The sequence below is a fragment of the Aythya ferina genome (assembly GCF_964211825.1).
Source record: "Aythya ferina genome assembly, chromosome: 3".
Classification (NCBI taxonomy): domain Eukaryota; kingdom Metazoa; phylum Chordata; class Aves; order Anseriformes; family Anatidae; genus Aythya; species Aythya ferina.
In genome coordinates, this window is record NC_140298.1 from 13,876,863 (window position 1) to 13,892,126 (window position 15,264).

Below are 15,264 nucleotides of genomic sequence, written 5' to 3' on the forward strand. Positions count from 1 at the left end.
TAGGTTATGGAAAAGTAAACTACTGAACAATTATTATAGATACTGCTGCTGAGCAGCCCCTTCTCAGAGCTTCTCTTACTGAAGCTGCTTCAGGCAGCCTGCTCAGAGCATGGCTACACAGCCTACTTTGTGCACAAGGGGAAAGTTAGACATAAGAAATCTTAAGACATTTTAGACATAAGTAATAAAATGCTCAGGTATTCTGTTCACTCCACAGAAAGCTGCCTCAGGAAGGGCATGGCTTGCTGACCCATTTCCACATATGCCACGTGACAGCCAAAATGTAGCAAGGTGCCCTTGGAATTTATAGGCCAAGTTGCCTAAACTATGGCAATGTAAGCTTAGCATGGCCAGCCAAAGAGAGGGTGAGCTTACATATAGGACTTCAAAACTCCTGGAAGGACAGCCCTTGCCAACAGGAGGTATCAAGATGGGTAAGTATGAACTGCTGTAACATAGCCTGAAGGAATCCAAGCCATCTAGACACTGTTCTGTTCTAGAAAGGCTTAGTTTTTTTGGCATATAGCATAGAGGAATTAGAAGTTTGAGAGCTACTCAAACAGCAGCGTGACCTGAAGTCCCCACATTTCATGTCAACACTCCTTCTGAAAGCAATCCTACCAAGTCAACTGTATATAATCTCTAGTGCTCTCAGTGAAGAGCTCCAGGTGATGAGTAATGGGGTAATTGGTAATTCTGCACTTGAAGCCCATTTGTGTGGGATATGAAGTGACAGTCCTGCCATAGCACAACAGCTTGTTTTTATCAGACATCTTTATTTGCTGTATCATCCAAGTGTACAAATACTGAATGTGTTTATAGAAATTCAAAATATACTGTAGTAGAAATCTGTCTGGGAAGTGGAATGTTAAGATATTTACTTTATAAAATTACTACACAAGCCATTCCCACTTGCAAGTTTCAAATATATCAGGGCTATGATGACAGATCACTTTATGATGCTGAAACAAAAAGTTCTTCTCAGAAAACATTTTCTGCTAAAGAGTCAGTCGACATCAAATTGATTTCTCACATTTGACTCATTTTGAGTTATCAGCCAACAGGATGTTAGCTACATCCAGACAATTCATACGCATTTCAACTCTCATTTATACCAACTCAATGCATCACTATCAATATATTTAGGTATTAGTCATAATCTCAGTGACAATATTTATTTTAAGCTAATGAAATTAAGCCAATAAGTTCCCCTTGGCCATTGAGTGCAACTGATGCTTTTTTTTTCTTCACATTTTCAGAGTAAGGCGCCTTAGTTCTTGAACAAGTCAATACAGCTTTGCAGGAGAGACACATTGTTCTGGAAAGGAAGAGAATTAGTTTCAGATGAGTATGACTGATTGTTTAAATCCTGCCTTCCACAATGAAGGAGCTTTCAAAATAGTAGGTCCATCGCAGGATTTTGCAGATTGTCACAGTGCTAAGAGATTATATTGCAGGAACAAGTAGTCAGGCAATGTATCAAACAGATCAGTCTGCAATCTGCCCCTCCCTGCAGGCCTGCAACTGTGACTTTGTGGGAAGGAAGAGAGGAGCAGGAGACTAAGATAGCAGTAAACTTCAGTGGGCCAAACTGAGCCTTTCTTGTGTCTCATTCAAGCACAGCACTGAAGTAGCTACCTGTGATGAAGTTCAGGGCAATCAGGAAGTAGGAAGTTAAATTCTCCTTGCTTAGAGAGGCTGGGGTTACCTCTTCCTGAGGCTTCCCACTTTGTAGGTTCTGCTAACTTAGCATAGAGAGCAACCAGCATACACTTTCCTAGATTAAGCTGACAATAGTGTGGTCTCCTCATCCTACTTCAAGCAGGCTCTGCACACCTTGGCAGAGGCCTCAAGCCAGTGTCTCCCTTCACCAATAAGCTAGGTAAGAAGGGTTGACAGCTAGCTCACAGGCTGCAAAACATGCTCACAGCACTTGAATACAGACAGTAGCTGACCCCCTCCTGAATTCAGTGAGGAAATTCCATAAGATGAAGCAACTTCCTGTGATGCCTGTAGATAAGGGAGATGATATTGCCTACTACCTGCAAAACAGACTTCTTACTTACAGCACAATAGGCCAATGTCCTAGGAGTGACAGGCTGAAAACGGACTGTATGAGACAGATAAGACTGCCAGCACTTGTTCATTGTATACACAAGTCTTCAATTCCTTTTTTTCCCCCCCTTCAGATCTCAGCCAGAGCACCTGCCTATTCCACTTTACACTTCCTAGCCTTAAAGAAAACCCAGCAAGTACTCTAAGTTAAACATTAGTCACTTTCTTCAAGCTACATATGTCAAATTCCAAAGAACACACCTTTGCATGTTTTATTTCCAGTTCTGCCATTTCAATTAGGTTTTTGCGGAAGGCTGCTATTCTCTTCTGTTTGAAGCTCATCAATTCTGTAGGGAAGAATAAACACAGGTAAGACAGATGTACAGAGTAGTGACTAAAGTTTCAGTAATGCCCTTTTCATAGCATACAGCTCTAGTTACAGCATTTGACCACAAAGAGATTGAAGGGTTTAGTCTCATTTCTAGCCAGAAGATGCATTCCATCGCACAACACTGTCTTACTAGACAAGATGGTTATTTCTCTGCTAAGACAGGAAGGTTTTATAGGAAGACAACAGGAATTAAACAGGAGTAGGCCATGCAAGTTCTGAGAGAAACCGGAGCATTTAAAAACTGGGAATAGGAAGGGAGCAGCAGTGTGTACCATAAAGGTATGTCTCCTCTATTTTATATTGGCCAAAGACATCCACTAAAAAGCAGCGTGAGACTTGGTATCAGGCACTGCTCTGTCCCAGTACAGCTGAAAAACCTACTTGCACAGTCCTATTTGGGAAAATCAGGAGTCTGAGTTGTTATATGCAGGCTGACGAGTTCAAAATACAAAGCAAGTGGGGGCTTATACTTGAGATTGGTTTAGTACTGACATTGACCAGCTTCAGGCAATCATTCTTCAAAAGATTGAGTTCCATCAACTTTCACAGGCATTTACACTGTCCCTGGTATGTACGGACCACTTGCTTCAGGACAGCCTTCAGGAGACTTTGGTTGCTGAAGATCAGATGGAGACCTGGGCCGCATTAGAGTCTCCCTTCAGGAGAAATACAGCAAAGCCTGTTTTACCTTGTTTTGCAGATTCTGAAATCTTTTCAAACTTCTGACAACAGTCCTGCTGATGTTCCTCCGCCAGCCTGACGTCCTTGCTCTTTAGCCTGGCTTTGTCTAGAGCTTTGTTTGAATTTTCATAATTGACAAGAGCCCTTGTACGTCTGTACAGAAGATCCTGGAATTAGACAGGAATAATGCAGAGCCTTAAGACTATTGCCCAAACTGCAGTTACAAATCCTTTAGCAGGAGATATCACTTCTTTCAGCACCAGATTATGCTTTCTCTAAGAAGCTGTTATAACCTGCTGTATTCTTAGCACAGCAAGAAAAGCCTTTCACCAATACACGTGTTCAGGACAGTCACTTGTGCCTTAATCAAGGAAGTTTGAGGGCTATTGTAGTCACCACTTCTTCCCTGAAAGTAGCTTCATCCTTCTATAAGGTGGGCCTTTCCACCAAGTAGTAATAGCACTTTTTGAATTCCCTCAGTCTTCCAGCAAAGCATACAGTGCATTTCATTCCTTGGAGGAGTTGGCAATTTGACTGAAGTGCTGTACTAACCTAGACATGAGCAGCAGCACAGGTCTCAGTGCCAACTCCTTTCTAATCTAGCAGCAGAATAGTCTTAGTACTTGGAGCAGTACATCACACACACAGAGCCTGTACTGAATGCCCCAGGGTATGTGACACTGGAGATGGCACTGGAAGGAGAGGCTTGTCAGAATATACCAGGTATCATTCCTCGGCATATTCACGCCCTTGCCAAACCAAATATTTGTTACTGGCAAGTGTTTTGCAGTCACATCAGTCTACCAGGCAGGACTGATAGAATTCCTAACTCCAGTTGCTTTCACGTTATCATGTGTCCACATACAAGGACTAATTAGAAACCGTTCAGTAAATCCCAAGTGCTGTAGTCATCAGTATGTGTCATGAGAACTTACGCAATGGATGTGCCAGAACACTACCGCAAACTCAGCTGGCTCTAACTTGCAGGAATCCAATGAGTTCTTTTCCTCTACATGCCAAGAGAAACTGGTCAGAGATCTGTACCCTTAGTGCAGTAACGGACTGGACTGCAGCTAGCCAATGCATGGCTTCCATATCCTGCTATCATCCAGCTGTACCAAATCGCTTAAGCAAGACAAGGGTCCACCTTCCCATCTTCTTCAAGCATAAATAAGAGTGGGTCACAATTCCCATAATAAAACTAAGCTTAAAAAAAAAAAAAAAACATTTCTCACCTTAGCAGCTTCTATATTGAGCATGTAGTATCTCAACAGTTCAGAGAGCTTTAAGTCTTCATCTGAAGAAACTCTACTCTCCACTTTCTGCAGAAGAGATTACATAGTTTGTATGTAACAGGACACAGCATGACCCACATTTACAGATTTCATTTTTCCAAGACTTCTCTTACCCTGAGTTTCTCAAAGAGCTCAGCAACTTTCAAGAGATACCTTGGGGAAGAAGAAAATAGCAAGTAAACATTAGATATCTTAGTGCATAAAATGCCAGAATCAATTACCATGAAACCAAAAAGCTGAAGGCTAGAGTTTGTTCCTACACACATATCCAGACCAGAGCTTTGAAAGAAGGTCTAGGCACAGTCCTAGACAAAAGGTTTAATGCCAGAGGTGCTGGATTCCAGCCTAACAGACCAGTAGAGATAAGCAGCTGGACACCATTAAGAATAGCAACAATAAGCAGTATGAAGATATTGTACAGAATTTCCCCACTGCTACTCCCCAAGACTGATGGATCATTTTGTTTATTCAGCTGTTAACAGCATTAACAAGGTTACATTGAATTGATAGCAAAGTTATTAAAGAGTATTTACCTCTTAAAATGACCAGGTTTCCAGAAGTTGGAAAAAAAAAAAAAACTATTTTGGAACCTCTGAGGTCCAGAAGATAATACAGGCTTAGTATAAGCTATAGAGCTTATACAGCACATTAGAACACAGGTGCATAACCCCTTAACTTCTCCTATGTTCTCCAGAAGTTTGTGACCTGAACAACATTCAGGGAGACTTCTATTTAGCTATTTAGAAGGAGCTTTGAGCAGTACAATTCAGCTCTACTGCACAACTGGCAAGAGATCAGCTAATCTGAGAGTCCAATGCAATTGATAGTTTTAGAAATGTCACACCAGGAACATAAAAGGAAAGAGTTTCAACGCCACTTGCATGCAGTTCAAGAAACCCAATCCAGCTATGACTCACTCCCCTTGATTTTCTGAAAACATAAAATACCTGGACTCAGAATGTTTATGAATAGTTAGTGTTGCTTACTTTTTGATAACTGTAGGTTCTTCTAATGCCAGGCTGTTCAAGCAAGCTGAAGTATAAATATAGTCATCTGCAACATCTGCAAGAACAAGACAAGGCTTTCAGGCTACAAAAATCACTCAGCAAGACTGCAGGTCTTTAGAAAGGTCTTTGAAAAGATTCACTTTTATGAGATCTTGTCATCTTATCTGCTTTTGCACATGCATCCTTGATTCTGTTGTAGTAGTTTACAAGAAAAGTCTTCTCTTGCTCAAAAAAGTCATCTACTTCCTGAAAGAGAGTATAACCTGTTAAGTCAGTTACTTCACCACAGAACACAGGCTCTTCCCTTTTTAGGGAAGGGTCCAAACAAAGAACTTTAGTCACCTGAAGATTATGCTTGTCACTCACTATTGAAAAGCAGAGTTCACAAAAAAAGAAAAAACCCTGAGGATTTCCAAACCATTTGTTCAGTTCCTTCTTCACAGTGAAGTGAAGATGGATTTGACACTCAACTATTCAGTGCTGCAGGCTGTCTGAAGTAACCAGTAAGTTATCAGAGAGCCCTTAAGGCTACTAGCTGTTGGAATTTTGTTTCCCAGGCCTGCCACTGCATGGTAGATGAACACTAAACAGTTCACAAGCCTGTTTCACACCTATACAAAACATACGTACTGTAATGTTTTATGACATTGCCTTTCAGACAGCAAGTCTATTAGGAAGAACTGCCATGGCAACAGGGTAGAAAAGCTGAAGCTGGACCACTTACAGGAGTCTTTTGTATTTGATCTTAACTAGTACAAGCAAAAACATGTAAATCATGTTTATTCAGACCCTGAAGTAGCCAAAAATATATTTGCTGAAGGTATAATTCCTTCCTCCCCACCAGTATCACATGTTCAGGCAACTCTTGTGCATCAGATACTTGAAATATACTTGAATTTTTAAACAGTCTATAGCCTCAATGTCCTTTTATTTTTCAAATAAAGTAGTCAGAATATAGGCTACTCCATACTGCTGTCTAAAGTTAGCATAGCAGCTCCAAGCCTCACACACCAAGCCCAAAGCAGATAACCAACTTCCCTGAAGAAGGAAGCAAGAAGCAATCAAGAGTAAGGTGACCAGGAGGAAAACCAGCTACCTTACCTTGACTCCAGAGAAGAGAACTTCATCAGCACTCTTTACCACACTTTTTAGAAAGCCACCAAACATCTCTTTTGTGTTTTTCCTTCGAACACTCAGCTAGAACAGAGAGACCAAGACAGCTTCAAAGTCATCCATGGGAGGAAAAAGTGACTATTTTAAACATTAGCAGAGTAGTAATCTAATTTCTATCTAGCATATGATAAAGCAGCCTGATTTGCAAGCTCTCCAAGACCACTCCTATAAGCTGTACAATGGATTGTTCATGTAACAAATGGCTTTACTAGAAGTTCAACTGTTCTGTGCCAGAGATTTTTCCCATTCCCAGGAAGTTTGGTTTCTCCTTACATTTCCTGGACCAGCATCCACCACTGATACTGAGGCAACAAAACATGTGATATTAACTTCAATACACTTCCATTTTAAGGACCATGAGGCACACATAACAAAGGCACACCTGAACCATGTTTGTTCCTAAGATCCAAGGACACATCAAATTGGCTTCCTAACCAACTTGAGTAGGATTAAGCAATGCTATGAGATTTATGGCAGAAGGCCTAAAGACAGGTCTTCACCTTTTAGTCATCTCACAGAAGTACAGGCAATATCTGCTTGCTGACACTGTGTGCCGATTTACATTCATTCTAACTGCCCAGAAGGGGGATAGCACTTGTAACACCTTGCCTTACATGGAAAGAGTGACTTACATCCTGGTCATACTCCAGGAAAACATGAAAATTGCGATCTTTGCTGAGCACAGGGTGAGAAGAAATCCGCTGAAGGAAGATCTCATGTGATGATACAGTCTTCTTGAAGACAGCAAGGTATTCACTGAAAGGAAAAAAAAAAAAACAAAACAGATCCCTTCTGTACTACCCATTTAATTGGGCAAGGAATTGCATTATGTTTTTCCAGGAAAAATATTCAGTGCATTTCTGAAGTAGTGACAGAGCTTCTCTATAGAGAGAGAAGCCATTTTCAATCTTTCAATTGAGGAAGTTTTCCAGTTTGAGCAAAGCTTTGGACAACTCCCCAGTTCCAGTGGTTTTTACAGAATATCAGGCAGCAGCAGCAGACTCTCTTCAAAACAGAGACACTCAACACCAGCTACCAACAAATAAGTTGCTCTCCCATGAGAATTATTTACATTCAGCCTTCAGTAGTAGACTCAGTTCTACTTACGCTTCCAGTTCTTGCTTCATTTTGGCAAACTCCTCTTTTGTCATAGACACTTCCCCTTCTCCTAGTTTCTGCATCTTCTCTCTGGGACCATCAAAGTCCGGCTTTGAAGGTGCGGGAGGTATCTAGGCAAGGAATTGGTTAGTGATAGATGGTAGCAATCATAAGTTACCCAAAATTACTTCTAGCCTTCTGTAGAGAGGCTCTTTCACATGGTCATACCAAGCCAGGAAGGTTCTGGACCCAGGAAGCCTATAGGAATGTTGGCGTCTAGGTCCTTGATTGCCCCTCCCCGCTCTGTGCTACCCCTGAAACCAACCAGCCCTTCCAAAAGGAATATAAGAGGAACAGCCTCTACTCTCCACCCACTAGCCAGAGGCTCCTGTGGCAGCTGAATAATCCCGACAAAAGAGACTATTTAATAGAGCAACCCAGTGTCATCAACAGGCAGATACCATAGGGACTACCCGAGTCATGAAACACTCACAACAATGGTAAAGCAAACTTCATGTCTTTACTAGTTTCCATATGAAATCACCGTAGCATTTTGTTTAGAAGTGCATTTTCAGGAAGTACTTACAATGAGGCCGGCATATTCCTCAGTTTCAGTGAGCGTATCGTGCAGCCACACAAAGTCTTCGTGCTGCCTTGTAACTGAAAACTCAGAGCTTTGAAAAGCTGGCAGCGTAGTCTGGAAGAGAAGATATAGAAGGCCTACTGTTTTGTAAATTAGTGCTTTTAGAAACAGTTCTGTCGACTTCCAAAGGAAGCTATTTTGCCTACTAAGAGCCTCGCCTACTCTTTTAGCTGAGCTGGCACTCAGTGAGTCTTACTACTAAGGACACTATTTAAAGAACAGGCGCTGCTGCAGAACAGCATTAACACAGTTTATTTTGTGAAGTTCCACAGTGGCTGGCTTCCCCACCCCCCAGCCTTCTGATCTCAGGCTAGTTTCTTGGGAAAGCCAACCTAGCATATCGGTTACCTTGTCTCTAAACAGAGCATTCAAGTTTTAGGAAACTTAAAGTTTCTGCCTTTTTAGCCTCAGGCCACATTTAAGTGGAAAAACTCCATCTAATGAGATTTTCCTCATGGCCAAGCCCATCCTTGCAGGTATATGTGTTACAAACAGCATTTGCAGCATATTTACAGAGTCCACTTCGTACCCCATGATCTTCTTACCTTAGTATGTACCGTGAACTTCACTCTGTCCTTTTCACTCAGGGCATCCGGTATGTCAATTTGGAGAGAAGGATCAACATTCAGGTCTACAGACACAGACCTCAGCTGTAACAGATTTCACAGAAAAAGCCCTGGTTAAGCATCAAGCAGATTTAACAAAGCCAGACTCATCATTGCCAACACGAACCATGTTGCACTGGACTGCTGCCTCCAGGAGCAGTACACACAGGAATATGACAGCCTTGACACAGCCTGCACATCACTGCAACAAGCCTTCCCTTCCAAACACATGAAAGGAAAAAAAAGGCTTAAAGGCTTGCAGCTTAAAGTCTGCAGAACCAATTGTTGAAGATCACACTAGAGGTATTTGTGGAATATTTCTAGGAGGAAGCATCCTCCTTCCAGCACTTCTCCAGCTTCTTTACTTGGAGCACAACAAGCCAAAGCCTATACTATGTCATTTTGAAGAGAGTAACAACCCTAATAATATTCTCTTCGTTATCCCAGGCTTAATAGCCTAGTCTTGTGATCTGTTTCCTCACCCTTACATCAGGCAGCTGCTGTAGTCTGGCACGAGAAGAATTAAGTGATTTTATCTGTTGTGAAGTGCAAGCCACAGGCTGGGTGCCTGTGAGTCCCAGATGAGCCTCAGGTCCAACTGCTTGCCAAAAAGAGGACTAAACCCCAAGAACACCGGGGCACTAACACCACATCTGCATAATCTTACTCTCAAAATACCTGGCATCATGTTATTAATTGCTGCTAGAATGCACACTTTAAAAGAAAAAGCCTCAACAAGCTAGAATAAGAACTAGATACAATGATACCTGAACTTGGCTCTACAAAAGCTATTTATGCTTGCAGCCATGAGCCTCTTTCCCCCTGCTAAATTCAGGTCTTATCTTTCCTAGACAGAGCTTTGGGCCTGGCAACATTTTAATGCTATTTGCTTCTACTCAGAGCAGCCTGGAAGAGGTTTCAGAGCACGCTGTGAGGATGGGCTGCAAGTACACCGTCTGCAGGAGGCCCCAGAGCACACCAGCTTCGACAGAGACCAGATTTACCTCCAGTGATTGAGGCCAGCACCTTCCTTAGCAGAAGGGCACTTATTTCTTCAAGAAGCCCGGCCTACCACGATACGGTGCCTTCCTCTGCCACGGGACTCGTCTTTCCAGAGGCTCTTCCTTCAGCACTAACACACCACTCTTATTTTCTGCTCAAGAGAGGAACTGCCAGGGATCACAACAGGGGAAGCGTGCTGAGGAGCAGCTGTCAGAGCTGGGCCAAACCCCAGGGCTGTCCTTTAGGGAGGATTTAGAATGAATTATGAGGAAAGGCAGAGAGCTGGGATGGGACCGATGCTGTTTTGCCACACCACAGCATGCCAGCAGGCAGGCGCCTGCAAGTACCACCTGCCAGCACCGAGCCCACAAGCACTTGACAGCAGCCCAGCCAGCATCTGAGCAACCCCCTCGCGTTACAGATGGCTCGGATGCCACTTTAAGCTCCTGTAAAGCCGCGGAAGAGCTGTTGAGAGGCTGCCCTTTTTAAGGTGAGGTGTCACTTCCAAAAAGCTTCGGAGGCTCCCTCCCCCAGGTCTGGCCATCTGGGACCTGCAAGCCAGAGCAGCAGGCAAGAAGCCTCGCTGCCAGCCTGCAGAGCACGCAGACATCGGGCTGCTGAGCCTCTCATGGGATGGTTGTGGTCGGAAGGGACCTCCCCAGGGCAGCTTTTGCCTCCACCCAGCCTGTTTTTGGCTGGCTCTGGCTGTCACCAGTGGTTCCTGTAATCCTCAGCTCCTCACGCCTGAGCGAGGGATACCCCAGCCACGGTAAGAAGATTCCTACCTGCGGCATCCCAGCTGCTCGCTGGGGTTCGGGAGGGCGCTGAGCTTCCAGAGCACGTCCTGCTACACCACAGCAGGAGTACAAGCTGCAGCCCCTTCCACTCGGTGTTTTGCATCCTGCTTACTTATCTTCACTGTCCAAACAGGATCAGCAGAGCTAACAATACAAACTGCTGAGTCCAGGAAAAGCACGATAAGCCAAAGGAAACTGCTTCCCCTCAGCTAAACTACGGGAAGGATTACACAAATCATCCAGTCCCGAAGTTGCGAGCTTTCTTCTTAAATGCTGCAGAGAAAGTAACCCGTGGTGAGATGCTGTCCTCACACCCCTCCATGCCGAGTATCTGCCTGCACAGGAGGTGGGGATGTATGGACACAGGGTGGTAGTGCTTCCTCAGGTCAAAGCAGTGTGTGCCATTACATCTGCTGTGAACACGAGGCCCAGTTTATGCTTATAGACCACTGCAGGCTGAAATATCAAGCATATCACTTTTGGAAAAGAGCATGGGATCATCAACTCTGCCCCTAAGGAGTCTCAGCCTCAGGCCCTTCAGTAACGTGAAGCTGAGGAGCAGAAAACCACTGGCCTACTCCATCCCTGCAAAGGTCACTGCAGGCCAGGGACCTTTCGGATTACACAACCATGGCAGAAAGGCCCACACTACAAAGAGAGCATTCACACTGCCCAACCTCGGGGCAGAGGGCTTTGCTGCCCAGCAGGAAGCGCTGGGGCAGCATTTCTCCAGCACACTGGGAGCAAGAAGCCCCCTCCTGGTCCCAGCTCCACGAGGCGCTCACCCAGCGAGCACCCCGAGCAGATGCTCCACACCAGCAGCTCACCCTCCAGGATGTTTTACCCCATTCCTTCTACGCCCACCCCACACGCAGGAATGAGAAACAACTCGCTCACGGTCACACGGAGGCTTTGCCAAGCCTCCTTTCATCTGCAGGCCCCAGGCTGGTCCCTGCCCGAGGCCTTCCCAGGGAGCCACCCCAGCTGAGCTCCCCAAATTCAGCCGTACCCAGAGCTCAGCAGAGGTGACAGCGTGCCTCACACACAGCAGGGATGGCAGCCCCGCAGATTGGGTTAGAAACCCGAGCAGTTCCCCAAGCCCCACACCATGCCCCCACTTTCACCTCTCGTTTCCCTTCCTCAGAAAGGCTCCGGAGGCTTCTGGTTTGCAACACCCACAGCAGCTGTCACAGCTGCTCTGACACTTTCAAGTTCTGGGCTCATGCCTCTTTAGTGGCTTGTATGGGGATCCTTTGGCTTTCTTGAGGATTCAGGGGAAAAACTCTTCCTTGTTCAGGCTGTCCACTGTGACTCCTGCTTAACCTGACCCAGAAATTAGAGCAGGACATCACACAGAGCTCTACAGAACAGGACCATCATATTGATGGCTTCCAGCTCCACGACAACCCAGATGTTGTTGAACTATGATAATCACCTCCTTGAGAAGCCCAAGAGAAGAGACAGCAGGGACAGCACTACTCCGGCCAACCCAGGCAGAGTTTTACAACAGCTGATTGTTTCCATTGGTTAAAGACGATAAAAAAAAAAAGTCAGACCACCTAAACACAATCCAGCACTGACCATCAGCTCCTCAGGCTTCAACTTGAACAAGTTTCTTTAGATGGCCACGTCATTTCTCCATTCTAAGAACAGAATCCGCCAGTGCAAGCAGCTGTGACACAGCATCCAGCCACTAGTGACGTAAGAACCCCTATTCATCCTCAAAACCCAATTAATCCAGGGGTTTCCAACAAAACAGGGCTCCCAGAAGGAGCAAGGAACTTATTTCTTATTCTTTCTATGTATTATCAGCTACCTTCTAACCAAGCACCCTTTCGCTGCTCACCTCCCTGCTGCCACTCAAGCAGCCACAAATAAGACGTCAGCAGTAATTACATCTGACCCAGCATCCATTAGTTTTTAGAGAGCAGTCTAATTAAACCAGTGTAAGTGCTCTCCAGAGAGCACTAGAAGATCGTGATGCTTTCTGGAAGTTCATACAGACCTTTCAGCTCCAGAGTGCCTCGTTTCAACGCCCAGAAGCTAACCAGCAGCCTTTCAGAGTATCCGGACAGCACATTTCAGAGGCATTAGTTGCTAGAATTACATTTCAGTCATATTCAGCACACGGAACTGAAGTTTCCCCTTAATCAAGGCAGTAAAAGTATGCCTGAAAGTACCCTGTGTTCCTAGAGCAGCAAGGAGCTAGTACAGGAGATGAAAAGCTTTGATTTTGGAGCCTTCATGATAGACCTGCTGTTAGTTCTCTGATATTTAGTTGAAACAGTCCTGAAGTAGAAGAGATTACACATCACCAGGAAAACTGAACCAGCCTTCTCACATGCACTCCTCGCATCACTATTGATGTTACAGCAGACCCCAGTTTGGTGATTTTGGACGGCAGAACTGCAGGGATGCACTGGTTTCATTATGCCTTCTTAGTCTTGGTTGTAACACAAACAGCAGCTTGGTTTAGCCGCACTGAGATGCCGTTCCTCACCACGCGTGGTGCCTGCCAAGTGAGCGGGAGGCAAGGTCTACGGCCACAGTACCTGTTGTGAGTGATGGTGCAACGAGCAGGCCCGAGCACTCCGCTCTGCCACAGGGATCTCAGCTTCACTCTGCAGAAAGCAAGCGGTCACACACCTACAGTGGGACAGGGCTGGCAGCATTCAAGGATCCCATATTCCAAGAGAAAGCCTCTAGTTCCCCTTACTCCAGACAGCAGCACCCAGGACACCCCCACCCCTCCCTGCCGTCCCACAGCTCTTGAGGAGCCAAGCAGCAGCGTTGGCAGCACAGCCCAAATCCGCCCTGCCACAGCAATCTTCCTGCACAGCACAGCCCTTCCAGCCCATATTTCATCTGTAACACGACATATGCCCAGCTACAAAAACTGTGCAACAGAAGCAAGCCCCTAAGTCATGTTCAGCGCTTACAGGGATGTGTTAGTGGCCTCCTGCAGCGAGGCCAGGGCTGACAGAAGGGACTGTGCGACACAGCCCCACCATGCATTCTCCAGCTCCCATGGATCTGAAATTTTACCATTAGTTCAGGCTGCTGGGCCAGCTTTACAGAGGTTTATATCCTGGGTAGTACATTATCCTGTCCGGTAGGATTCACCTTGCTAGCAGTTTATCTCTGAATGAGTTTTTTTTTTTTTTGGCTCCCATGCAGCAGTACCCTTGTGGAGCAGAAGCAAGAGCTGAGAGGCCTCACTCATCCCAGAGCACCCAGAAGTTGCCTGGCACTGAGAACTGCTATTAGGAAGTGATAACAGACAGACACTGGCCACAACATCACATTCCATTTTTATTTTTATTTTTGGAAGAGCTGCTACAATACCCGGTGTCACCATTTTGATCTGGTTAAGTATTCAGAAAGCTCAAGCCTGCACTTCAGCAATCAATACAGCGACATTAGGAAACACCGGTATGTGCACAGAAGCAGGGCAATCCCTCTACTTCACTTTCTCAGGCGCCCTTCCCTCCCCACACGCTGCCTTTCCCACCGCGCGTCCAGTCCCCCCTTATCCTCCCCTCCCTCCCTCCCTTTTCCCACGTCTCCCGGCCCTCTCCAGCCTGCCCAGCTCAGGGTCAGCTCACAGTTGACACCTCCCAGCGCTTCCCACTCAAGGTTAACACCTCGCGAAGCTTCCTCCGCAGGCAGCCCGGTTTTTATCTGGGGGCCACACACCAGCTCCGCGCTGCCGCTTCCTTGAGCAAACAGGAACGGAGAAGATCGCAGCCCTCCTGTCCCCCCTCCCAGCTGCCCAGACCCCACGGCAGCCCCCCTGCCTCTCCAACCTGGTTAATTTTTGCCCGCTTTCTGCCGGGGTTAAAGCTCCCGGACCCTCGGCAGCCGCCTCCCCCTTCCCCCATAGGGAAGAGGGAGGAAGGCACAGGATCAAAGGCACCAGGTGCTGCACGACAGAGGGCATTTCGCCTCCCCACCCGCAGACACAACCCACAGAGAGGCTTTTTGGCTCGCTATCCTCACGTTAGAGGCTTTTTGGTTCACTATTATCCAGCCAGAGATGTTTGACTCGTTGCTAAGTTCAACGCGGAGCAGAAAAAGGTGCGAGCGCGGCTATTTCACCAATAACCAACTTCCAGGCGGATCAGGAGGGGGAAGCCCTGACTCATTCGCAACCCAAAGCGGGCACCCACACAACACGAAACGCCCAACCCCGCTCCGCTCCTCCCGAGACACCCCCACAGGGCTGGGGGAAGCTCGGAGGAGGAGGCAGCCCCCACGCCCCCAGCACCAGCCGCCCCCCGGCACACCCAGCCCGGGCATAACACCGAGCCAGGCGGCTCCCCGCTGCCCCTCCGAGCCTCAGCACCCCTCGGGCAGCAGCCGGGCAGCCCTCACCTTGCTCTGCGCGTCCTCCCGGAGCAGGGCCATGTCGCCGGCAGCCGCCCGCCCCCCGCCCCGCCGCGCCTCTTATAGCCCGGGGCGGAGCCGCCTCACGCCGCCATCACCGCCACCGCCCCCCTCCCTCCCGGCGGCCCCCG

The 15,264-nt window shown here is 46.5% G+C and overlaps 1 protein-coding gene across 2 annotated transcripts; it reads right to left on the reverse strand.

Annotated features, from left to right (window-relative positions):
- Positions 1-756: 756 nt before the first annotated feature.
- SNX5 (sorting nexin 5) lies at positions 757-15,249 on the reverse strand. Of its 2 annotated transcripts, XM_084514809.1 has the most exons (14): positions 13,793-13,810; positions 13,300-13,368; positions 8,889-8,993; positions 8,287-8,397; positions 7,710-7,831; positions 7,235-7,358; positions 6,531-6,626; positions 5,570-5,675; positions 5,409-5,484; positions 4,536-4,575; positions 4,363-4,449; positions 3,135-3,294; positions 2,317-2,402; positions 757-1,318 (listed from the first exon to the last, which is right to left on the reverse strand). In XM_084514809.1, the coding sequence occupies exons 1-14, from the start codon at positions 13,793-13,795 to the stop codon at positions 1,271-1,273; spliced, it is 1,233 nt and encodes a 410-aa protein (XP_084370935.1). In that variant the 5' UTR covers positions 13,796-13,810; the 3' UTR covers positions 757-1,270. The 2 variants fall into 2 exon arrangements, with proteins under 2 accessions (XP_084370935.1, XP_084370936.1); XM_084514810.1 differs by lacking the exons at positions 13,300-13,368; positions 13,793-13,810 and adding an exon at positions 15,122-15,249.
- Between the last annotated feature and the right edge of the window lie 15 nt (positions 15,250-15,264).